Source organism: Nannobrachium achirus (genome assembly GCF_963921795.1).
Source record: "Nannobrachium achirus genome assembly, chromosome: 12".
NCBI classification, from domain to species: Eukaryota; Metazoa; Chordata; class Actinopteri; order Myctophiformes; family Myctophidae; genus Nannobrachium; species Nannobrachium achirus.
In genome coordinates, this window is record NC_137832.1 from 23,663,587 (window position 1) to 23,691,451 (window position 27,865).

General features: G+C 42.6%; 1 protein-coding gene across 6 annotated transcripts in view; it reads right to left on the bottom strand.

Annotated features, from left to right (window-relative positions):
• Positions 1–27,865, bottom strand: part of LOC308296097 (multivesicular body subunit 12B-like) — a 103,503-nt gene that overhangs the window by 11,604 nt on the left and 64,034 nt on the right. For 5 of the 6 annotated variants that reach the window (XM_080739219.1, XM_080739220.1, XM_080739224.1 and 2 more), the window contains exon 7: positions 23,107–23,177. In XM_080739219.1, the coding sequence (XP_080595345.1) occupies positions 23,107–23,177 (71 nt within the window). The remainder of the gene's footprint in view (positions 1–23,106; positions 23,178–27,865) is intronic. The other variant, XM_080739222.1, reaches the window with a different exon arrangement.

A 27,865-nucleotide genomic window follows, 5' to 3' on the forward strand; every position in this document is an offset into this window, starting at 1 on the left:
AGAGAGAGAGGGCCCAGGGGTGTCGTCGCACTGAATTCTGGGGCCCTGGGTACAAGGATTCACTGTGGGCCCCCCATGAATGTTCTTCATATTGGCATTGTTTTGTGCTTTAACTATTGAAAAATAGCAGATATACAAGCTCACAGTGCCACGCTGCGAGCTTGTAGATCTGCTATTTTTGAAAAATCGTGAAAATCTGCGCAAGTTGAATATTTTCAAATGCATTTTTTGAAAAAAAAACTATGTTTCTATGTCAGTGGTGCTCAAACCTTTCCATGTGAAGGACCCCCAAAATGATATGTATTTGGCCACGGACCCCCATCTCAATATATTCAGTTCCAGGGACCCCCCCAGAAGCAACATTTTAGTTACAAATGTCCGCTTAAAAATACATTATATTCAACTATTTGCACACATTTTCACGACTTTTCAAGAATAGCAGATCTACAAGCTTGCAGCGCGGCACTCAGTGCCGCATGTATATCCGCTATTTTTCAATAGCTAAAGTATGAAATAATTAAGGCCCCTCCCTCCACCTTGGGCCCTAGTAACTCAGTCCCACTTCCCCCCCCCCCCCTTGTGACGCCCCTTGTCGGCGTCGCTGCAGTTGGCTCCGATCAGGAGCCCCCGGAAAGCGAGAGGCCAAGCTTCCACAACTGGTGTTCTTTTACCTCCAGTCCATCAGGCTGCTGGCACAGGAAAGGGAACTCATAAATGTAAGCCAAAGCTGTGCATGAGTCATGCTCTTGGAACTGACACTCTCTTAGTCTTTTCCACCTCGCAGCGGTATTTAAAACTATGACATTTTTACATATCCTTCATTTTGACACTTATGTGACTCGCTTTCCTTTCGAGGCCATTACCACAGATCCATAGCGCTGCACTTTCCACCCGAACGCACTACAATGTGATCTTTGTAATCAAAGCATGACCCCTCACGACCACGTCTAGGAGGAAAACCTAGTTTCCTTGGCTCCCCGAACTACCATCTCCTATGGTAAATCTACTACATTAGAGGATTGCAAAGAACTGAAGGACTAGCTAGCGTCCAGGCCCCATTTACACTCACCCAGGGGCCATTCAACGCCCTGGCTTTGACATGGAACTCCGCGCAAACATTTAGCACTGGCTCTGGGTGTGGGGCTACCTGGAGTAGCAGGGCCAGGGTGATTGGGTGGATATGATGGCTTGTTTAAAACCCATTCAGAACGGGGTACACAGTATTGTGTATCATTATTTTATGTTTTAACTATTGAAAAATAGCAGATATACAAGCTCACAGCGCGGCACTAGCTTGTAGATCTGCTATTTTTGAAAAATCGTGAAAACTAGAATTTTGACCCGAAGTGTCTTTTTGAAAAACCTTTGTTTCTATGTCAGCAATCTGGCCAGCCATCGTCAAAGAAAAGGTCCTTTTCACTTAACTGGAGCTTAGTTAGTCTGTTCTTGAGAGACTACTATGTCAGTGGTTCTCAAACCTTTTCATGTGAAGGACCCCCAAAATGATATTTATTTGGCCACGGACCCCCATCTCAAAATATCTAGTTCCAGGGACCAACCAGAAGCAAAATTTGAGTTACAAACGTTCGCTTTGAAAATACATATATTCAAAGATATGCACACATTTTTACAACTTTTTCAAAAATAGCAGATCTACAAGCTCGCAGCGCGGCACTCGGTGCCGCGCTGTGAGCTTGTATATCTGCTATTTTTCACTGGTTAAAGAATTCAATAATTCTAGGCCTAAATGGGTTAAGCCCATAAAAACAAGTGAATAAACATGTGCTACTGTGTCGCTGGGAGCACACAACACCAGGCACGGCGGTGGGCGGCGGATGGTGGCGTCGGCGGTGGGTGGGGGGGGTACATTTGAATCAATACCCAGCAATGGGAAGCAGAGATTGTCGCCCATTGATGGATCTGCGTGGAACAGACAGATGAATGTACGGAGCCGAAGGCCAGGGAGCTTCTTTATTGTTCAAGGATTACATTTAAAATCAGATCTCACTTTGTATTCCACCACCATCTATACTCCAGATAGCCTATCTTACAGCCCCAGACAAATGGAGAGGCGCCGGAGACGACTGCACTCGGGGTAAGAAATGGATACCCATGCAGGGGACGAATCTGGAAGGTGCAAAGGGCAAAAAATAATGTAAATCCAATCTTCTGGCTGGGGAGTCCCGGTATGAAACATGCCTCTTAGCCGCTCAAATGGCCAAGGATACAGTCCATTAAGTCATGAGTGCACCGGGAGTATTGGGAATTGGATACTTATATTTCGTCGTGTTTGGATTATCTAAATGTGGCGACTATTGCCAACATCTGCCTGGAATCCTGGTTCCACCGAGGAGCTGATGATGATGATGATGACGACGACGACGTGGTGTTGATGAGCACAGAGGTGGTGTTAACCCTCAAATACCTGGATTTTAACCACTTTAACCATTATTTTAAGCTTTAACTATTGAAAAATAGCAGATATACAAGCACCGAGTGCCGCGCTGTGAGCTTGTAGATCTGCTATTTTTGAAAAATCTTGAAAAACTTGCTTGTGTGCAAGTCTTTGAATATCTTTAACCCGATCTTTGACCCGACTTCTAAATCCTTCCTCTGAATCAGCGGTTCTCAAACTTTTTCATGTCAAGGACGCCCAAAATTACATTTATTTGGCCGCAGACCACCCCCATCTCAAAATATGTCGTTCCAGGGACCCCCACAGAAGCGGAGATTTGAGTTACAAAGGTTTGCTTTGAAAAATATTGAAAAACAGGCACTCATCTTCACGATTCTTAAAAAATAGCAGATCTACGAGCTCGCAGCGCGGCACTCGGTGCCGCGCTGTGAGCTCGTATATCTGCTATTTTTCAACAGTTAAAGCATTAAAAATAATTCTCGGCCTGAACGGGTTAAGTAAGGAGGACCCCGTGGCTTGAGCGATGGCAGTGTAAAGAACGGAGTCAGCACGGGCCCCGTGTGGATCATTGCCTTATTAATGGCTCCGTCAGGTGCGATGAGCAATGGCTGCATTGTCATCTCCAGCCCCCGGGCCTCAGATGAATGGCTGTTTCAGGGGCGGGAAGAAGGGCTCCCTCGCACCGCCGGGGCTGAGCGCTAATCCCTCACTCTTCCATTGTTGGATGCACTGTCACCCAGGACTCCAGTTGGTCCCATGCGCTCGCCACACCGCATATACACCACCGCAGCATCTCTGGGGCTCCAACAATGCACACATGGGCGCACACATACTCACAGGCAGGGGTGTCGCACCAAATTCTGGGCCCTGGCGTACGAGGATTCACTGTGGGGCCCCCCATGAATGTTCTTCCTAGCGGGAAGGGGGTTTAACCCATTTAGACTGGGAACACATTGTTTTGTGCTTTGGCTATTGAAATATAGCAGATATACAAGCTGCTCGTAGATCAGCTATTTTTGAAAAATCGTGAACTTTTGCACAAGACTTTGAACGTTTCAAATCCTTCGAAGGTTTTTTGAAAAACCTATGTTTCTATGTCAGTGGTGCTCAAACCGTTTCATGTGAAGGACCTCCAAAATGATATGTATTTGGCCACGGATGCCCATCTCAAAATATTTAGTTCCGGGGACCCCCCCCAGAAGCAAAATTTGAGTTACGAATGTTTGCTTAAAAAATACTTATATTCAAAGATTTGCACACATTTTCACGACTTTTCAAAAATAGCAGATCTACAAGCTCGCAGCGCGGCACCGTGAGCTTGTAGATCTGCTATTTTTCAATAGCTTAAGTATAAAATAATTCCAGGCCCCTCCACCTTGGGCCCTGGTAACTCAGTCCCACTTTTCCCCCCCTTGTGACGCCCCTGGGTGCACATACCCAGGTATAACCCCACCCCTCCTAAACCCCCATGCACACACACACACACACACAGACACACACACATACTCCTCCACCGACACGCATACATGCATGCATGCACGCACCCAAGCACACTCACGTATGCAGGCGCTCACACGCACACACACAAACACTCACACATCAGGGATGCAGGCAGTAACATGCACAGACGGACACACACACACACACACACACACACACACACACACACACACACACACACACACACACACACACACACACACAAGCGTGTGCATGCGCGCATTGCTACCGAGACATTGACTGATGGAAAAATGTGCGTGGGTGATCGAGCATACCCCATATTACCTGAACCACGACTCAACCAGTAACACCTTTAGAATGTTGATGAACTTTTATTTTACACTTCACTAATTCAGCAGAATTGCATTGATCTCTGTCCACTATGATTACTCAGGTGAATCCGTCAGACGCTCGAATCAAGTGAGAAAGTCACACAAAGGCCAAACAACATCGATGCCTCATCCACGTGTGTGGAAATCAGGTGCGTGCAGGACTATACAAGGTACATACAGTATATTTTATATATATATCTATATATCTATAGATATATATATCTATATCTATTATATATACTAGAGATTCGCGGCCGCTGGCGCGGCCGCTCATATCTAGAAATCGCGCCCTAACGGGCGCTCATATTTGATCATAGTCATTGAAGACACAGAACTGTTTTAAAGTAGTGTTTCTGGCAATATCAGCAAAAAGACAAACGAACAGACAGACAGACAGACAGACAGAGGAAATTTAATATATAGTGTGTTGTTACTTTGCTCTCTCTCTCTCTCTCTAGCCCCTGATACATGTGGCAATATTTTCATCAATATCAACCAGCAATGACCAGAGGCGTCAACAGGCACCAGTCATGTTGCCATACCTTATCAACAGGCATGAATTTATTTTAAGAAGAACATTTTATTTTTTCCCCCCTTTAGCCAAGGTATGGAAGTTGCCATACCCAATTGACGCCTCTGGTCGTTGCTGGTTAAATTGCTACGTGTATCAGGGGCTTCTCTCTCTGGTGGCCCCCTCTCTCTGTCCCGTACTGGGAAAGATCATAATGTCTGCACTACACTCTCCCTGCCACCAGGGGACACAGTAGGCCTACTACACTCAAAGTACACTGCACCGTGCGTGGAACTATTTGTAAGTATGTGTTTCGGCCGGAAGGTTTATAATGGATGTACTATGATGTAATTCGCGTCATAGCATTAAATTATTGTTTTGTTTAATTGTACATCGTGCAATTACAATACGTTCAGGGAAAGCAGCTATAGGAATGTAGGGGGGAAATGCAGCGATGTATGTGTGAAAGGAGGAATGTGTAGAAGTAGTCGTGTGAGAGTCTATCAATGACATGCTTAAACGGCACCATGAGGCTGGGCTTGAATTAGTAAGGAGATTTATATATATATCTATAGATATATATACGGTATATATATATAGTTTACAAAATTCACGGTTCGGTGCGATATTTTGTTGTCATGGTTCGATACTTTTTCGAAATAAACAGAAATGTCCTTGATTTATAAATGTATTTATATAACTACGTATTTTTTTGTTTGTTTTAACTTAGAACAATACGGTACCCAACCTCTAGGGTGGTGGTTCTCTAATTGGGCTCTGCGGACCCCTAGGGGTCCACGAGGGGGTTCCAGGGGGATGTGGAGTGGTGGTATTGTATTGTTCGGCACAGGGTCTTTCGGTTCGGTATTCGGTTCGATAGGTTGCAACCCATATATATATATACACACACACAGGGCGAACATTGTGAAAATGGCTGATCTACATGCTCACAACACCTCGCAGTGCGAGACGCTGTGAACATGTAGATCGGCTATTTTCACAATATTTATCTCTAGAACCGAGTCACATTAAAAGTAATACCTACAATTCCAAGTGCTTGTCAGGGGTGGGGGGTCCCCAGTTCAAATATGTTTATTTTGGGGTCACGCCACTGCCTAAAAAGGTCTGAGAACCCAGTGTAATCCATCCACACTAATGATACATCTCCCTGTGTATTAGGAAGATTTTAAAAGCTGATATTTTTTAATATACTATAATTCTGAATAGTTTTGGGGGTTGTTTGATGTTGTTTGGGGTCATGCGTTTTCAGTGGTGGTGGTTGTGTGTGTGAGATATTTTTGTGTAGAATAAATAACTGCATATAGCCTGACTAGCTGTCAGGAGAATAGCGAGGGGAAAACCGCATGCATGCACAGGAGAGAGAGTGTTGAAACGGCTCGCACGGCATCAGGGAGGAAAATAAAAATAAAAATACATAATCAGAATTCCTCAACATCATGTGCAGCATCCGAGTTCTATGTTAATTGAATCCCCCAGTAAAACATTTTAATAATTCAAAAAAGTTACACTTTAATACTTTTCCATGGGAGATTATCGGTTATATCTCTCAGAGAATCTTTATCTCCTCCTCGTATTTCCTTTTCAAACTTCACTTGCACGCTCTGTCTGGAGGGGGTTTGGAGGAGTAGGGCTTTGAGAGAGAGAGAGAAAGATAAAAAGAAAAAGAATGGGTTTCGCAGAGCCATAGTCATTAAAAGAATCTGAAAATAGCAACTCGCCATCATCTGTTCTCGTGGCACGGGTCAGGAGCTCTGACACCTCCAAAATTCCTCCTGTCAGGGTAGGGGGCCATTTGTATTCTCTCTCATTAGGCAATTTGACTAACGACCTGCCGGGGCCGCGGCGCTACTGAGGGACCCGGAGCTGGGCGGCCTCTTCTCCCTGCAACCGCGCTGAACACACACCCTCTATTGGAATGGCACAGATGGCATGCCCGGGCCACAAAATAAACTACAATATGTCTCCGAGATGCTGTCAGGGTCTGGGCACTATTTCTCATGTCAGAGCCGGGCTAAGGGCTGTGAGTGGGCATAGGGGGGTCCTCCACCAGCTTCTCTGTTGATCTACTCACCATTATACGGTGGAGGTGACAGAGCGAGAGAGAGAGAGAGAGAGAGGGAGAGAGAGGGAGAGAGATAGGGGCCTGCAACTGGAATAGCATTTCCAGGGTCGGGCATTAAGATTCCATCTCAAATTGAGAGTTGCGCCGACAGGGAATGTATTGCATGTGTGTGATGTCAAGGCTGGCTACACCGGAAGGGATGGAATACGCAGGAAAAAAAGAAATGCATTTCCACAATCTCCCAAAAGCTCTTCTATTGAATAGTGTTTAGTGTACTGTGTTTGTGTGTAGTGTGTGTGTGTGTGTGTGTGTGTGTGTGTGTGTGTGTGTGTGTGTGTGTGTGTGTGTGTATATATATATATATATATGGGTTTCATATCGAACTGAATACCAAATGCTTACTTAATATTTGACAGTTTGGCCAGTTTGGTCTTGAAAGTCCTTAAATTGTCACTTTATAAATGTGCAGACACCCTGTATACACTTATACTGTGTGTTGGTTTGTTTACCGTTGAGTGAGAAAAAAAGATTACATTAAGCTAAAATAATTTGGGGGGTCTGGGGACCCCAAGTTTGAGAACCACTGCACTGGATCAATGTGTAGGTTGGCAGAGAGGCAGGTATGGAGCCATGAAGCAGTTTTACTGAAAGAACTGAAGGATAGGGGGGGCTTGCAGAGGACTACATAGCAGGGGAGAGTGGAGTTGGGTCATTCTACGAAAGCATACCTTTATTTTCATGATCTGACAAAATTCTAGGGATACTTATTTTTGAAGCAATACTGTATGATCCAAACATGTTAAATGTAACAGTCGTTTTAACCTAAAAAATAAATAAATAAATATTTACCCCCAAAAAAGGGAGAAGAAAAGGTTTAAAAAAAGGGAAAAAAAAGAAAAGAAAATGGTATACATATCGGATGTCCATTATATTCTTATTGTGAAGACTGTATAGTGCATAAGGCATCACCAGTCAGCGCAAACTAATTAAAACGTAAAACATACTAGTCCCTAATTTACCGAAATGAAGACTTTTTGTAAGGGATCAGAATTCACCCTTTGTCAAGTCCCGCCCATTGTCCTGCCCCTCTCCACACCCATTGGTTGCTTTGACTTGGAGGGACATTCAGTGGGACATTCCATCCACTGCCATGTTAATTCAGTTGCTTCATATTGTTATTCTGTGTGCTCAATTCTAATTTCAAACTTTGTTTCAGTCAATTGGAGCTGCTCAGTGGCAGCATAGTGAATCAGCATGTTTTTAAATGTTTTTATTTCTCCAAAAATTATGTTTTAGTTAATTCAACATAAAAAAGGCGGAACCAGGGCGGGACAAGGCAGATAGAGCCTGCTGGTTGGTCAGTCAGGGACCAACCAGGAGGCTAACAAAGGGGGAATTGAAAGATCCCTTTGAGATTGTATGTGTATATACCGTATTAATATTTTACCATGCACTGTATACCATTTTGTTTCAATAAATACCTCAACCAATCATCAATAAATCAATTATAGAAAACTCTAGCAATCATGTCCATAAATCTAAAACCATAACCATGTTATTATGTTTAAGTTCCACACAACTCTGGCATCCCTATTTTTGGGGGTAAACCTGAGTAAACACATATTTTACATTCTCTACAATGATTTTATTCTATATTAAAACAGATTATCCCCCCGCCCCCACCCATTAGTGTTACTTTAACCCATTCAGAACGGGTACACATTATTGTGTATCATTATATTATGCTTTAACTATTGAAAAATAGCAGATATACAAGCTCACAGCGCGGCACCGAGTGCCGCGCTGCGAGCTTGTAGATCTGCTATTTTTGAAAAATCGTGAAAATTATAATTCTGACTCGATTCTAGAAGTGTCTTTTGAATCCTTCTAAGATTTTTTGAAAAACCTATGTTTCTATGTCCGCAATCTGGCAAGCCATCGTCAAAGAAAAGGTCCTTTTCACTTAACTGGAGCTCAGTTAGTGTATTCTTGAGAGACTACTATGTCAGTGGTTCTCAAACCTTTTCATGTGAAGGACCCCCAAAATGATATGTATTTGGCCGCGGACCCCCATCTCAAAATATCTAGTTCCAGGGACCACACAGAAGCAAAATTTGAGTTACAAACATTCGCTTTGAAAATACATATAGTCAAAGATTTGCACACATTTTCACGACTTTTCAGCATTCAATAATTAGTACTGAGTACAGTATGTGTTATCAAGACTGATAGAAGGGAAATAAAACGTTAACTTTTTTATTTTTTGCTAGTATCATCATAAAAGGCCTACAAAATGGCATGCTTATGTAGAACGACCCAGTTATTTTTCCATCTGTGACAAGCGGTCCTTGAAATCTGGTAGTGGGGATGGAGCCAGAAGGCAGTCCCAGTCGGGCGCTGGTCCATCAGTCTTCCAGAAAGCAGACAGAGCCAGCAGCACCCAGGGTGAGCTGGCCACAAACACTGAACGCTGAACACACAACGCTATGAGGAGGTGTTCCGTTACGCAGGGGTGGGAAAAGTACTACTCACCCTTTTGTACGTAAGTAAACGTATCGATATTGCCATGTAGATGTACAAAGTAACAGTCCGGAATTCAAAATGTACTTGAGTAAAAGTATGAAAGTGTTGGCAGCAAAATGTACTTAAAGTACCAAAAGTAAAAGTACGAAAAGATCTACAAGCTTGTAGATCGGCTATTTTCAAATGGACATGGTATAAAATAGGGCTAAAGTGGTTCATGTATGTTTTAAAATATTATAATTCTTACCTGCAAAATAACTAGTAGTAACTAAAGTGCAATATTTGGATCCCAGATGTAGTGGAGTAGAAGTAGAAGTATTGGAAATTGGAAATACTCAAGTAAAGTACAAATATTTTTTTTACTTAAGTACAGTACTTAAAGGAGCTATAGTTAACTTTTTCTTGAAAAACGGAAGCTAAAATAAAAATGTTTCGAAATTATTTTATTAAAAGAAATAAGCTTTTCAAAAATGACGACAACAAGCGTAAAATACTGATAAAATAATAATTTTGGCCAATGTCAGGCTGACTTTTCTTTCTTCTATTCTTTTATATGGATGTAAACAAAGTCAGCCTGACAACGGCCAAAATGAAAAAGTTGACTATAGCTCCTTTAAATAAAATGACTTACCGTTAGTTACTTTACACCACTGGCCACAAACACTTCAGCTGAACACAGAATGCTTTGATGAGGTGTACCCTACTGTACGTACGCGTGAGAACCTCTCCAATAGGCACAAATTATGGGCACTGACACTCAAGACAGAAATAGAAATGACATGGAGCCAACAGGCTGGGTATGTAAATACAGCAGCTAAGAAGCAATACCATAAGACACAGCAGAGTGATTACTGGTTCGTAATAATAGATCCTCCACTTTGTACGACGCGTTCATTTTTCGAATTGTGTTGCTGTATGTTATGCTGGAGAATCAAACGGACAATCACCCTTTAATCAGCACCACAGTCGTCTTAAGACATTGCCATGGCATCGGCATCCATCCCCAGCTGTGGCTGCTGGTAAATGTGCAGCAGAATGTGTGTGTGCGCGCGCGTGTGTGCGCTCGTGTGCGTGTGTGTGTGCATGTGCGCGCAGGGGCGTCACCAGGGGGGAGGAAAGTGGGACTGAGTTACTAGGGCCCAAGGTGGAGGGGCCTGGAATGATTTTATACTTTAACTATTGAAAAATAGCAGATATACAACCTCGAGCTGTGAGCTTGTAGATCAGCTATTTTTGGAAAATCGTGAAAACGTGTGCAAATCTTGAACTGAATTATGTATTTTTTTTTGTATTTGTAACTCAAATTTGGCTTCTTTTTGAGATGGGGGTCCGTGGCCAAATACATATCATTTTGGGGGTCCTTCACATGAAAAGGTTTGAGAACCACTGACATAGAAACATAGGTTTTTCAAAAAACCTTAGAAGGATTTGAAATATTCAAAGATATTCACGATCTTTCAAAAATAGCAGATCTACAAGCTCGCAGCGCGGCACTCGGTGCCGCGCTGCGAGCTTGTATATCTGCTATTTTTCAATAGTTAAAGCACAGGGTGCCCCACCGTGAATCCCTGTATACCCAGGGCCCAGAATTTGGTTGCGACACCCCTGTGTGCTGCGCGCACGCATGTGTTTGTATAAATGGTGTATGCCTCTCTGGACAAGTGTAAAAGCTGGCAGAGGGCTGACAGTAAATTGCATGTGCCGGATGGGACACAGCAGAAGGCACAATTACACAAATCCCCTCTTAATTAGCGGTTCTGTGGGCAAACTAACCCGTAATGATGCCGGGGATGTGGAGAACCCCAGAAATCCTAACAAGAACGCTCTGCAGCACTGGAGACCGGGTCGTATGGCTCTGCGCTCCCCCTTAAGTAGTGAGTGACATGTGATCTGTTTGGATCAGAGCAGCTGGACTGTAGGAGACGTGTCCCACGCTGCTCCTCCCCTCCAAACCAAGAGACCTCTCCGAGCAACTTGCCCTCTGGACAGTGGGCAGAGCAGCGGGCCCTGCGTGGTTGTGGGTGGCATTATTAAGTTCTCCTTGCTCACAGTACCAGGCAATGTAAAGTGGCACCTCACACGGTGAGTAATGAACTGTGCCAGAGCGGAAGCGGGAGGGATGACAGCCAAAGAGGCCTCCTTGGCAGCCACTAACCTGGGCATCCACCAATTTATCATCCCGCTGAACCAATCCGCCAATGCTGCGCTGCCATTTGTCATTAATTATGCTAATAAGGACACCATTACTCTCCTGGTGAAACAGGCGACTGATATTAGTATAATGCATTCGTAGTTTGATGCATATTCATTTTGTTTAACGCCGCGAATGTACTGATGTGCGGATTCGTTTACAAGGCGATTTTCCCTTTTGCAACGTACATTAATTGCGGTCCACACATACCAGGCAATCGCAATACCGTTCTTTAATTAGTGTAACAGAAATACGCCATGGGATTTATTTCACACAGACTAACTGACACTAGTCCAGTCATAAAAGAACAATTCCTTAATCATGCGATTTTCTTTCACTTTGCCCGACTACTTTGCCGTCTTGGTAAATTGGTTGATCCGTTTGAACTTTTCCATAGAAATACTTCATGGTTCTCTGCGAACCGAAGTCTGAGCACAACTATTTAATATCCAGCTTCTGGGAGCCCCAGATGCCCTTTTCCAAAACGACTCCATTCCCAGAATCTCATTGTGCTTTCTAAATCACAGCCACCACCAGTATGTATTAGAAGATCATTAATTACAAACTTAACAAGTCAGCAGAGCCATTAAAAGATCTTTAAGGCATATTTGACCATAAATCTCCTTAAGCCATTCAGAACGGCTACACATTAAGGTGTATCATTATTTCATGCTTTAACTGTTGAAAAATAGCAGATATACAAGCTCACAGCGCGGCACAGAGTGCCGCGCTCCGAGCTTGTAGATCTGTATTTTTTAAATCCTTCTAAGGTTTTTTTTAAAAAAAGCCTATGTTTCTATGTCAGTGGTTCACAAACTTTTTCATGTGAAGGACCCCCAAAATGATATGTATTTGGCCATGGACCCCATCTGAAAATATTGTATCAGGGACCCCCCAGAAGCAAATATTTGAGTTACAAATGTTCGCTTTAAAAAATACACATATTCAAAGATTTGCACACATTTTCATGACTTTTTCAAAAATAGCAGATCTACAAGCTCGCAGCGCGGCACCGAGTGCCGCGCTGCGAGCTTGTAGATCTGCTATTTTTCAGCATTCAATAATTCTTAGGCCTAAACGGGTTAAACTATATTTAATGACTAGATTTTTGTGAAATATTTTTTATCAAGTTCTAATTAGATGTGCGATAACAAACCCTGCTGTACACGGGGCAAACGAGGAAGCCGTGACAGGCCCCATCCATTGAGGACCGTCCGTATCTGGACACTGAAACTAATGGAGCACCGCTTCCATCTCAGGGATGGATAGAACGCAATGAGGGATGAGCCTCCAGAGTCCAGTCTGGCCCTGCACATGCAAAAGCCATTCAAAGTCGCTTACTTGACTTTAACCCATTTAGGGCCTAGAATTATTGAATGCTTTAACCAGTGGAAAAATAGCAGATATACAAGCTCACAGCGCGGCACCGAGTGCCGCGCTGCGAGCTTGTAGATCTGCTATTTTTTTGAAAAAGTCGTGAAAATTTGTGCAAATCTTTTGACTTGTATGTGTTTTTAAAGCGAACGTTTGTAACTCAAATTTTGCTTCTGGGGGGTCCCTGGAACTAAATATTTTTAGATGGGGGTCCGTGGCCAAATACATGTCATTTTGGGGGTCCTTGACATGAAAAGGTTTGAGAACCACTGACATAGTAGTCTCTCAAGAACAGACTAACTGAGCTCCAGTTAAGTGAAAAGGACCTTTTCTTTGACGATGGCTAACCAGATTGCTGACATAGAAACAGGTTTTTCAAAAAATCTTAGAAGGATTCAAAAGACACTTATAGAATCGGGTCAAAATTTTCAAAAATAGCAGATCTACAAGCTCGCAGCGTGGCACTCGGTGCCGCGCTGTGAGCTTGTATATCTGCTGTTTTTCAATAGTTAAAACATAAAATAATGATACGCAATATAGTGTACCCGTTCTGAACGGATTAATAGGGGTCCAAAAAAATGCCTTAGGGCCTCGTCGCCCCCCCCAGTCGAAAGATTATTAGAAATCTAACGGCAAAATTATATAAATCTGCTTCCTAAGTAAGGCATAATCGCATCAGGATCGCATGTCGGAAATTAAACCTCTAGGTGAAGGTCCCTATTATTGGGGGGAAATCCATTGAAGAATTATAAGATTAACATATGTATAAGATTAAGATAAAATCATATAAGATTATCTTCTATAGGTATTTGTGGAATTTAAAAAAGGTTACCTGTTGGCAATCAGAATCAGTAAATTGATGACATGGTAGCAGAACTTATGTTATGAGCTATAGAGTTTTTGGGGGACTTACTATAGCTGTAAAGGATGGGACGATAAGCGATGTTATCGTTTCTCGTGATAAAAAAACAATCACGATAATCGTATCGTGGAGATGTAATTTATCGTGGTATCGTCCTCCGTCATGCACTAGGATCAATTCACCTTTTATTTGCCGAGCTGCATATCCGGTACCACTTAAACCCTCTATAATTGGTAGAAGGTACTTATAATATAGGTATTTTTTTCACTCTCTATCAAATGTCTTTGCCAAAAAATAGCCGATCTACAAGCTCACAACAAGGCGCGTTGTGAGCTTGTAGATCGGCTATTTTTTTGGCAAACGTTCCGCCCCAGGATAATGGATTTTGATTATCGCGATAACATTGTAAATCGCGATATGTGATATGACATTTTCATATTTAACTATTGAAAAATAGCAGATCTACAAGCTCACAGCGCGGCACCGAGTGCCGCGCTGCGAGCTTGTAGATCTGCTATTTTTCATAATTATGGTCCCATCCCTAGCGTGTGTGTGTGTGTGTGTGTGTGTGTGTGTGTGTGTAAAACACTCGCGCTTACCGCTGTGTACCTCACTTTGTGCTGACCACGAGGATACACAATCAAATTGCGAGTTTTAAAGGGCGTTCCTTTCATGTCCTGATGCAAGCGCTGGCTCGGCTTCAAACATCAAGATCAGTTTCATACAAATCTCACTCCATCTGAAGTAAAAAGCCCCAGCAGTAAATCCAACCCTTTATACCTCCCCCATAACACTTCCATAAATGATTCATTCGGCTCAATTTAGCTGATGCAAAACAGAATGTTGGTGAGTTGTGTGGATGGAACCCAAGCTGCAAGTGAGTGCAAGAAAGACCCAACCCCACTGGTTAGTAATTCCATCAACCCTTTAGGAGAGAGGAGGGAGAGCAGGGGTGTCACACCCGAATTCTGGGCCCTGGGTACAAGGATTCACTGCGGGCCCCCCATGAATGTTCTTCATAGAGGGGAGTGGGTTTAACCCATTTATACTGGGAACGCATTATTGCTAGTGCTTAGTGCTTTAACTATTGAAAAAAAGCAGATCTAAAAGCATCTGCTATGTTTGAAAAATCCTGAACATTGTGCAAGTCTTTGAATATTTCAAATCCTTCTATGGTTTTTTGAATAACCTATGTTTCTATGTCAGTGGTGCTCAAACTTGTTCATGCGAAGGACCCCAAAATGATATGTATTTGGCCACGGACCCCCATCTCAAAATATTTAGTTCCAGGCAGATACCCCCCCAGAAAATGTGAGTTACAAATGTTCACTTAATATATATTCAAAGATAAAAAAAAAACAGATCTACAAGCTCGCAGCGCGGCACTCGGTGCAGTGCTGTGAGCTTGTACATCTGCTATTTAAAAAAAAAAGAATTAAAGATAATTTTGGGGCTTTTTATGCCTTTATTGACAGACAGTAGCAGATTGACAGGAAACGGGGGGAGAGACGGGGAGAGACACACAGCAAATGTGGGTTGGGCTCGGGAATCGAACCAGCGACACGCTGCAGGCTACACAAAGTCTATGTATATGCGCTTAGACCAGTAGGCCATAATGAAGGCCCCTCCACCTTGGGCCCTGGTAACTCAGTCCCACTTTTCCCCACCCTTGTGACGCCCCTGAGGGGGGGAGAGAGAGAGAGAGAGAGAGAGAGAGAGAGAGAGAGAGAGAGAGAGAGAGAGAGAGAGAGAGAGAGAGAGAGAGAGAGAGCGCAAAACAAAGGATAAAAAAGGATAAAGTGCTGGGAAAGAGAGAACGACGTACACTAATAATAACTTTTGTGTCACCGTCCGGAGGTTGTGTTTTTTAATCTCTCAGCCTAAAGAATTGTGTTATTCTAAAATATAGCTCCAGTGGTGCAGAAGCTGCTTCAGATCCATCATGGCTAGAGAGATAAGCGCCTGGCTGATCGCCTCGCTCCACCCAGCCTAGCCCAGAACTACACACACACAGGGAGATACAGTAAGATGGAACTTTTGTTTGAAACCTGATGAGAAACCTCTTAAGCTATTCAGGCCTTAGGACTTATTTAACGCTTTAGCTATTGAAAAATAGCAGATATACAAGCTCACAGCGCGGCACCGAGTGCCGCGCTGCGAGCTTGTAGATCAGCTATTTTTGAAAAAATCGTGAAAATTCGTGCAAATCTTTGAATATATGTGTTTTCAAGGCGAAGGTTTGTGACTCAAATTTTGCTTCTGGGGGGGGTCCCTGGAACTAGATATTTTGAGATGGGGGTCCGTGGCCAAATACATATCCTTTTGGGGGTCCTTCACATGAAAAGGTTTGAGCACCACTGACATAGAAACATAGGTTTTTCCAAAAAAAACTTAGAGGGATTTAGAAGAAACTTATAGAATCGGGTCAAAGACTTGCAAAAATCTTCACGGTTTTTCAAAAATAGCAGATCTACAAGCTCGCAGTGCGGCACTCGGTGCCGCGCCGTGAGCTTGTATATCTGCTATTTTTCAATAGTTAAAGCAAAAGCATTACACGAAACAATGCGTATACCCGGACCAAACGGCTTAATGAAAGTGCTGGGCCAAAAATAATCTTTTTTCTGCCGTGTTAGTCAATCAAAAATTGGTGTAGTTGGGGTGGCGGGGGGTGTGCGGAGAGAGAAAGAGAAGAGAAAGAAAGTAATTTTGCATAATCAGTGAGCACCATCTGGAACAATTAACCAAATTCCACAGAACTCAGAGGATCAGTCATATTGGCTTATTAAAGATCCAGAATTATACAAGTAATAAATCCTTGGAAAAATGAAGCGTACGCCTGCCTGTCACGACTATTTTAAACCGTTTAGGCCTAGAATTATTGAATGCTTTAACCAGTGGAAAAATAGCAGATATACAAGCTCACAGCGCGGCACCGAGTGCCGCGCTGCGAGCTTGTAGATCTGCTATTTTTGAAAAAGTCGTGAAAATGTGTGCAAATCTTTGGATGTATGTGTTTTCAAAGCGAACGTTCGTTACTCGAATTTTGCTTCTGGGTGATCCCTGGAACTAGATATTTTGAGATGGGGGTCCGTGGCCGAATGAATATCATTTTGGGGGTCCTTCACATGAAAAGGTTTGAGAACCACTGACATAGTAGTCTCTCAAGAACAGACAAACTGAGCTCCAGTTAAGTGAAAAGTACCTTTTCTTTGACGATGGCTGGCCAGATTGCTGACATAGAAACATAGGTTTGTCCAAAAAACCTTAGGAGGATTCAAAAGACACTTATAGAATCGGCTCAAAATTCTAATGTTCACGATTTAAAAAAAATAGCAGATCTACAAGCTCGCAGCGCGCGCTGTGAGCTTGTATATCTGCTATTTTTCAATAGTTAAAGCATAAAACAATAATACTGTGTACCCGTTCTGAACGGGTTAACTTCAAATACAGTGGAATACTTGATAAGGCTGAAAAGAGGAGATTAATATATGCAAATTATATCGAGCATTTAAAAGCCCCCCCCCCCCAACAACTGTCTCGTATATTTTTTCTTCTTCCCTGTCTCTTATTACGGTGGGCTTTATGTTTTATTCATACATCAACTCACCTGTCATTTCATAAGCTATAATATTATGAGGGTATTATTAAACGGCATAGAGTGGCGCTTTAATTGGAAAGCTCCATTGCATTTTCCAATTATTTGCGGCAAATTAAAAAAGCAGATGCAAATAGTTTAATAAGTATTCCAATATCGTTTCCTGAAAATCAAAAATCATTGTCACCCTGCCACGATATTTTGCAAACCCGAGTTAATTTCGAGTCTCCGGCTCTCCGCAGGATTTTTTTTTTTTGGGGACGTTTTATTTTTTCCCTCCCTCCCTCCCTCCCTCCCTCCCTCCCTCCCTCCTATCTCCTCCTCTCCAAAGGATGAACTGTCTGGCGCGTCTGTTAATTGAAGTTCTTTTAATGGATAGTGAAATAATTGCTCTCCATATTACGTTAGATCAGGGCCGGTGTCAGGATTTATTTTTGATTAATGCGATAGATATGCAAATGCATTACTTTTTATTAGGTTTACCTTTTTATCAGGTGGATGACTGCTTGAACAGCTATAAGTTTGCACCCTGGGTAATAATGTGGTATGACTGCAGCAGCGCAACAGAATGCCTGGGCCGTGTCACATGCTGTACTTTATATTTGTGACATTTCGAAGAAAACACAGCTACTTGGAACTATTTCAGTAGCTTAATTTTTTTCCCCCTCCCATGCAAGCAATGTCTTTCTGGCATATTCAATGAATCCAAGTCTATTTTTAATTGCATGTAAAAAAAAGAAACCTATGGGAAATACACCTAATTGGCACATAAACTTGGCATTGATCAAAAAAAGGGGGGAGGGGGTTGGGGGCTGTTGTGTGAAAACTTCATAACTTTTCAAATGAGCTTGAACTGTCAAAGTGAAAGGGGCCTGCAAAATAAACGTGAATTAGTTTTTAATATTGTGGTAATAAATGTCAAAGCAACACTCGCGCACATCACACGTGTACACAATGTGAGTGCAGATGACAGATCTCCCAGACAGGTACCATCTCCTCCCCACAACTCTTGCTCTTTTGTGTGTGTGTGTGTGTGTGTGTGTGTGTGTGTGTGTGTGTGTGTGTGTGTATGTGTGTGTGTGTGTGTGTGTGTGTCTGTGTGTGTGTGTGTGTGTGTGCGCGCGCGCGCGTGCGTGTGTGTGTGTTGGGGTTTTTTGTTTTGTTGGGAAGTGACGGAGGGTTTAATCAAGAAAGCAGGCAATTCATCAATCCTAAAGAAGGCGCCTGTACAACCCTGACAGAGCGCACATGGTTTTAGAGCAACTAGAACCTGGCCAGCTGTCAACACACGCACACACACGCACAAACACACGCACACTTACACGTGCGTGCACGTCCACACACACACAACCACACACAACACCACACTCACAATTAACACACAGAAGCCGTCTGCCGCGACCTCACACTTTGGTCTGCGGGCCATGGCATTGTTAATGAAGGGATGTTACGTCCTCTTCTCTCATTTACAACAGGGCCGCGGTGGTGAGGTTCATGAGTGAGTACACTGTCTGAGGAGATAGAGCTGCTGGGCTGACTCTCTCCCTCGCCAGAACTCTATATCCCTTTTTCTCCCTAAAAATGTTCCAAAGTGACGCAGGGAGAGAGATAAAGGCTCGGAGGAGGTAATGGAGGGGGACTCTGGTGATAAATGACGACTCCTGGCAGAGGCACTGTATCTGCATGTTCCTCACTGTCACTCAAAGCGCGGGTCCCACTGGAGGCTGCCTGCCTGCACACCGAATATGCCACGAAGCATTGGGCTATGCGTTAACCCGTTTAGGCCCAGAATTATTGAATGCTTTAACCAGTGAAAAATAGCAGATATACAAGCTCACAGCGCGGCACCGAGTGCCGCGCTGCGAGCTTGTAGATCTGCTATTTTTGAAAAAAAGTCGTGAAAATGTGTGCAAATCTTTGAATATGTGTATTTCAAGGCGAACGTTTGTAACTGATATTTTGCTTCTGGGTGGTCCCTGGAACTAGATATTTTGAGATGGGGGTCCGTGGCCATGTATCATTTTGGGGGTCATTCACACGAAAAGGTTTGAGAACCACTGAGTCTCTCAAGAACAGACTAACTGCAGCTCCAGTTAAATGAAAAGGACCTTTTCTTTGACGATGGCTGGCCAGATTGCTGACATAGAAACATAGGGTTTTTCAAAAAATCTTAGAAGGATTCAAAAGACACTCGGGTCTTAGAATCGGGTCAAAATTCTAATTTTCACGATTTTTCAAAAATAGCAGATCTACAAGCTCGCAGCGCGGCACTCTGTGCCGCGCTGTGAGCTTGTATATCTGCTATTTTTCAATAGTTAAAGCATAAACTAATGATACACTATAATGTGTACCCCGTTGTAAATGGGCTAATGTCTGCTCCTTCAGGGTGTCCTTTACGCCATCATTTGCACTATGATTATCATGGCGAGAGATAATGATGTATTAATCAACTTCCAATCAATTCTTTTAATACGGCTACCTTAACACCAGCCAGCAGGGAGAAGGGTATTATAGCATTATTATTAAACCACATTAACCCTGGCATCATCACTATTTTTGGGCATTGCGTTATAGGCAAAGATTTAAAAGTAGAAAAATTACACACACACACACACACACACACACACACACACACACACACACACACACACACACACACACACACACACATATACAGTATATATATATAACGTTTACTACTTGGGATTTTTTATTTTTTTTACGTTAAGATTATTTGAAAACAGCTGGTCTACAAGCACATGTCAATTCGCCAATGCATGTTTTCCAATAGATTTCCGGTAAGTTAGATAAATTCGTTTTGCGTTTTTGATTCAATCAAACTTTTAAAATGGGGCAAAATGATGGGAGTGTATCATATTATAGAATCAAATAAATACCAGTAAGACTCCCGAATCGGGAGATAAGCAACCGCCACGTCGCATACACAAACTAGAAGGCAGGAAAACAAGGCAGAATTAATCTATTCCATTCATTGCATACAGTACATACAGCAGTGTGGACTATAGAATAGAACAGATACCTGGGCTGTCTAAAGCAATGGCTATGCCTCTGTTTAGCAGGAAGAGGCACCACCACATGGGGTCTCTCTCCAGCTGGATAAAGCCTGCCAGGCTGCTCTCTCTCTCTCTCTCTCACACACACACACACACACACACACTCAACACGCACGCACACACGCACGTACGCACGCACGCACGCACACACACACTCAGCACGCACGCACGCACACACAGCCAGTCTGGAGCACACAATCAAAGCACAAAGCAGTGGTTCTCAAAAGTGGGGGTCCCAAGGAAAATAAGTTAATATAACGTCAAAATCAGTTCATCCACGCTAACCGTATTTTATACTTCTATTTTATACATACACAAGCTCACAATGGAGAGAGAGAGAGAGAGAGAGAGAGTGATTTTCAACATTTTGAAAAACCTAGAAATCTTTATGGGGGTCCCTGGCACATGTTCTTTTCAGATGGCGGTCCACGGCCAAATACATAACAATTTGGGCATCCGTGTCCTGAAAATGTTCTCGCTGCACAAGTCTGTCTCAGCATGACTGCACTGCCCGGGCCAGACCATGACGCCAGGGGCGTCACAAGGGGGGGGGAAAGTGGGACTGAGTTACTAGGGCCCAAGGTGGAGGGGGCCTGGAATTATTATATACTTTAGCTATTGAAAAATAGCAGATATACAAGCTCACAGCGCGGCACCGAGTGCCGCGCTGCGAGCTCGTAGATCTGCTATTTTTGAAAAGTCGTGAAAATGTGAGCGAATTTTTGAATATATGTATTTTTTTTACATTTGTAACTCAAATGTTGCTTCTGGGGGGTCCCTGGAACTAAATGTTTTGAGATGGGGGTCCATGGCCTAATGGCCATATAAATATCATTTTGGAGGTCCTTCACATGAAAAAGTTTGAGCACCAATGACATAGAAACAGGTTTTTTCAAAAAGCCAAGACTTGCACAAATTTTCAGGATTTTTCAAAAATAGCAGAACTACAAGCTCGCAGCGCGGCACTCGGTGCTGCGCTGTGAGCTGCTATTTTTCCAATAGTTAAAGCACAAAATAATGCGTAATAATGCAGACCCAGTCTAAATGGGTTAAACCCCCTCCCCCTATGAAGAACATTCATGGGGGGCCCCGCAGTGAATCCTTGGTACCCAGGGCCCAGAATTTGGTGCGACACCCCTGCATGACGCTATTAAGCTTTGCTTTTGCTTGAATTGCTCTTGGCTCGCGCTCAATCTAAACAAGTGTCTCTTGCTATTTGAATCTGTTGTACAAAAAATTAATAAAAAAAGACAAGGGGATATATGGTACAGTATGCGTACAGTACAGCTGTAAGCATGGCACATGATGAATCATCTTTGACAGCTGTTAAACGTTCTCCTGAGTGTAATGTGGAGCTCCTCTGGGGAGCCGCGTTCACTCGTTCAGATAAGCACAGCTCTGTACCCATCAGTGATGAAAGATAGACACGGAGCATTTGTACATCAAGTATAGCGGAGGAGAAGTCTCTGCATGCAGGTGGAGATTAAATAGCGTATAAAAGGCACAATGCCGAAAGCATGGGTTTTTGTAGAATTACCTGGCTGTATGTTGGCAAAAGAATGAACAGCGTGCTTTACTCAATTGAAATCTAGCATCGTCACTATTCTGGGGCTAACATTCAGCGAGAATAGACGATGTATACAAGCTCACAGCGGGCTGCAACGAGCTTGTAGAATGTAGATCAGGGGTGGGCAACTTTGGGGCTGCAGTATATATGTTACAGTATGTTTGGGTAACTCAGGACGGTAAGAGTAAGAGCGCTTGTTTTGTCGTTCACCACACACTAATCACCACCAGATGGCGACGACAGCCCATAGACAGCCATTCACTAGTGCAGGTGCTGACGTCACTCGTTTGCGACTCTCTTTCTTTATTTACTAGCCTAGCTGGGCGGTGTTTAGCCATTAGCTTAGCCATTAGCTTAGCCATTAGCTTACTATGAGCGTTTATCGTGGGCTTGCCCAGGCCTTACGGCCTGGGCATAAATATAACGATTGCATTCACCACGGCTTCGTAACTCGCGCGGCGCGCGGCCCTGGCCCGCTCTTCTCGGCCACTCGCGCCTGCGGCGCTCGGGGGCGAAGAGCAGGACCAAGGTCCGCTGGCCTTCGCGCCGCTTGCAATGTCGTGGACAATCGAGCGGCTCCGCCTGGAGGACGTTGTTGTGGGCGACCGCTTGTTCCGCCCCGTGCGGCACCACGAGTGCTCCGTTTCTCGACCGTCCTGTTTCTCTAACAAACCGTGACATATACACACAACGGCACACCGAGCGGCATAACAGACAGACCAGCGCTACAAAGTTATAAAGGACTTTGATTTAGGGGCCGTCAGACACCGTTTTATGAGCGGAGGGCCGCTTTGGATATCATGTCCATGGCACTCGTAAGCACAATGTTCAAATGGAGGTTGCGTTATTAGCTCAAATAGCTTATCAGCTTCTTCATAGTTGTGGGTGGCAACACTTTTTTGGTTGTAAAGGACCAGGTGGGTTGTCTTAACACAAACACCACATGCCAACAGGATGAAATGAGCAGGGCTTCTCTCCAACTATGCCCACCGAGCACACGACCCAAAAGTCTGCACAGAGTTTGTGTGCGCACATCACCAGGTATGTACTCGTATGTATGAAGTGTGTTACAGCTTACCTGAAATGGTGTAGATACCACTGGTCTGATGTTCATACTCAGGTCTGCTGTTGCTTCTCTTGGTGGGGCTACTGGACAGAGAGAAAGTGACAACGATAAGACAAAGAACGAACATATACATACTGTAGTACATAATAGAGAGAGAGAGATATCCAAAAGGTACTGCACACAACACGGCGGCTACAATTCATTAGCAGGTGGCACCATATATGAAATGAGAAAATTACCACACTACATGGGGGTGCTACAATCCACATAAAGTGTGGTTATTTTGTCATAACTGATTTGCTCACAGTGCGATATTCAGCTTATAAAGAACTAGGGACACCATGAGTCTCCACAATGAAGTGTTACATTAGAAACATGGTTCTAAAGTTTGATGTAACAGTAACATATCGTCGTTGTCAGGTGAAAACCTTGTATGTCCAAAACCGTTTGTTTTGCATTTTTCATTTTAAAAATGATTTAAACTACTAAAACTAGTGAACTGAAAACAGCCGATCTACAAGCACACAACGCCTCGCACTGCGAGATGTTGTGTGCTTGTAGATCGGCTGTTTTCACTACTTTTGTTGCGACGGCCTTGTACGATGAAGCAGGGCTTTACTTTGCGAAAGAACATACACATTTGAAACTTGGAGATACAAGGTTTCCACCCGACAACGACGATATGTTTGTTAACAGCCTGTGTCTAATACCTGTAGTACCTGGGACAGTATACTGAGACCATTGAAATGTTATTTAGCTGTGAAAAGATTATTGTTAAATAATGATCTCTAGGAAAATGTAAAGTCAACAAAGACCTGATCACATACTGTACAGTAATTTCACTACTGTTTACCAGGGTAGGATCGGGGTCTTCTTAATTCTTTATGAACAAAGAGATTCCATTACCCATGCAGGGGAAGTGTGTTTTACCACTCCATGGCCTTGTATTACAGAAAACAGCATGCAATGCACTTCATGGGCAGTTGAGGTTAACAAACCATATAAGATTGAAATCCTCATCAATCAAGCGATCATGAATTACACCCGGTGACTCACCCCCACTGATCAATAAATCCACAGCAAGCGTTAGAAATGTCCAGGCTTTAGGGGAACCACATAATGTGGCAAGCATTGAAGGCAAAAGAAGGTAAAAAAGGATATTATGAAACACGATGTCTAACCACGACCAATTGACCATGCAAAACTATAGCACAGGGGTCTTCAACGTTTTCAGGCCAAGGACCCCTTAGTTGAGAGAGAGATGAAGCAGGGACCCCCACTACCCATAGATTCCATATAGTTTCATCGTTTGACAGCACAATCATCAGTGAATTTTGGATTCATGTAAATTTGTGTTTTCAGATATTTATCCACTTGAACCGTCAATACTTAATAAACTTGACCATTCACTCTGTAATTAGTCCGCTCTTTTTCTCCAATACACCAAACCTCTTTGCAGAAAATAGCCGATCTACAAGCTCACAACGCCTCACAGTGCGTTGTGAGCTTGTAGATCTGCTATTTTTGGCTAAAGTTCTCAGAATATGGACGCGTGGTTAATGGACAAGTGGTTAATCAAAAAGGAGGAAAAAAATGCTTCTATCACACAAAGATTTGGAGGACCCTCTGTAGTAACTCTGAGGACACCCTAGGGGTCCCGGACACCCTGTTGAAAACCCCTGCTATAGTACTTGGAAAACACATTACAATGGTGTACAACTACACTTGAATAGGAGCCATGTGGACTCTAGCTATAAATTATAGGTCGAGAAAGTTAAAGAAAGATAAAGGGGGGAGGGGAATACAACGGTGTAGAAAAAAGACATGAAATATTTTGCAAGTTGGAGCAAATTTAAAGCTGTAAACAATAAAGCGTGTTTTCTGCATCCATGCATTTTTAGGTGGGTCTGTTTATGAATATCATAATCAATCTCAGCTTGAGCGGGGTTAACATATAAATTCTGGAAATTTAACCTATTTAGGCCTAGAATTGTTGAATGCTTTAACCAGTGAAAAATAGCAGATATACAAGCTCACAGCGCGGCACCGAGTGCCGCGCTGCGAGCTTGTAGATCTGCTATTTTTGAAAAAGTCATGAAAATGTGTGCAAATCTTTGAATATGTATTTTCAAAGCGAACGTTCGTAACTCAAATTTTGCTTCTGGGTGGTCCCTGGAAATATTTTGAGATGGGGGTCCGTGGCAAAAAAAAACCTTAGAAGGATTCAAAAGACACTTATAGAATCGGGTCAAAATTGAAATTTTCACGATTTTTCAAAAATAGCAGATCTACAAGCTCGCAGCGCGGCACTCGGTGCCGCGCTGTGAGCTTGTATATCTGCTAAAATAATGATACCCAATAATGTGTACCCCGTTCTGAATGGGTTAAGACTAATGGCGTTACGGGCATATTCTGAGGGCGAAGCCACCGTGCCGTGAGTTGTGGCTTCCATAGCCTTATCTCTTTGGATGAGATAAATAAATGCAATAATTCCCATCAACAGCAATAAAACACGCCTCATGGCAGGTTGTGGTATTTATGAGATGAAGTCTGCAACTCAGATTTATTTGCAATGATAGGGTCGACTTTTCCCCTCCTTGTTTACATCAGCATTTGGCCATGTTAAATCCAGGCCAGTGGTGCATTTTTAAAAGGTTGGCATCAATCTTGTGGGATTGATTGTCACGTTCGGTGAAGAATTCTCTTACCTTTTGCAAAGGTTGACTCCGCCAAAGAAAGAAAGGTGCATACATTGAGACATTTCCCAAGCCTCGATAAACTGAAGGGAAACTGTTTTGGTCTGACATCATAGATGTCTTATGTTATAGACCACAATATGGGCATTCAAAGCTATGGGCTTAATATTGATGACATCAGGGATATCCATATATGGGCATACAAGGGACAAGGACGGAATGTGATGTCACAATATGATGTCACAACAATGTGATGTCATAGGTCAGCTATAGACATTGAGGTGTTACCCGGTTACCCGACATTGAGGTGTTACCCGGTTACCAGATCAGGGATCTCCATATATGGGCATACAATGGGCATACAAGGGACAAGGATGGAATGTGATGTCACAACGATGTGCAGTGGAAAAAGTACTCACATTTCCTTCTTATGTAAAAGTATCAATACTGCAATGTAGAAATACTCTGTTACAAGTACAATTCTGGAATTCAAAATTCACTTGAGTAAAAGTACAAAAGTACTGGTATCAAAATGTACTTAAAGTAAAAAAGTAGAAAGTACTCATTGTGCAGAATTTCCCATTTCACATGTATACAAATATTTTGAAAATAGCAGATCTACAAGCTCAAAATGCGTTGCATTGCGACGCATTGAGAGCTTGTAGATCGGCTATTTTCAAATGGCCGAAATCTATATGTCTGAAGTGGAAAATGTATGTTTTGTAATAAAAAATCTAATCTACAAAGTAACTAGTAACTAAATCTTTCAAATAAATGTAGTAGAGTAAAAGTACAATATTTGGATCCGAGATCAGTAGTGGTGTAGAAGTAAAAGTATGGGAAAATGGAAATACTCAAGTAAAGTACAAATACCTCAAAAGTGTACTTAAGTACAGTACTTAAGTAAATATACTTAGTTACTTTACACCACTGACGATGTGATGTCGCAACAGGTCAGCAGCTATAGACGTTGAGGTGTTACTCACTCACGGACTGCACTGCAATGTCTCTATGGATTTGATGTATTACCTTGTGTTAACCTTGCTTACTGTAAATCATTCTGGATTAAGAGCATCTGCTAAATGCTTACACTGTAAATTATACGTGTTAGGTAAAAACAAAGGAAGAATTAGAAAACTCTTCATCAAAATGATAATCTATATATCGTCGTTGTCGGGTGGAAACCTTGTATGTCCAAAAGTGTTCGTTTTGTATTTATCATTAAAAAAATGAACTAAACTAGTGAAAACAGCCGTAGATCTGCTTGTTTTCACTACTTTTGTGCAACGGCCTAGTATGGTGAAGCAGGGTTTTACTTTTTGAAAAAAAGTACAAATTTGAAACTTGGAGATACAAGGTTTCTGCCCGACAGTGACGATATGTTTACTAACAAAAAGAGGAATATCAAGAAAAAAGTATAAGAATTGCTCTGTAGCAGTTAAATAATAGAGAATCAGAACAGCGTCCATAATGTATACAGTCCTTTTCTATAGTCAACCACTAGGGTTACCATACCCATCTGCTTGATGCAGAGAGCAAAAACGATGTGATTTCTAAATACAATTTCAGGTGCGCTGGAGAGCATAACATATGGCAAATCAATTAAACCACTAATTCTTAAAACAAAAACATGGCAACGTGGATTCATAATAAACCAACAGTGCTTGAGCTCATATTACGTTGGCCACTGGAGTTTTGACAACAATTAATCCTCATTTCAGGCAAAGGGAGCCATATTGACAGATATTCCTAATTTGAATATTCAATTATAGTGTTGTTCCTCATCAAATTACTGAAACTGGGAACACGGCCTAAAAGATTTACACAATTACACCTCCGATCAAAAGCTTTTTGGTCCCATGAAATCTGTGTAAGTTAAAAATCACATTAAAACAACTATGTACACTGAGGCACGAAGGATTGCTTGATGGCACCGATTACATGTTTTTTTTCTTTCTTTTTTTCAATTTATGCATATGCATATTTATGTTGTTCCTCTGGAATAATGAAATTAATCCATGATTTGAACAAAAGAATCTAATCTATAAGAGAATGTAATTGGTGAGACCGTCTAG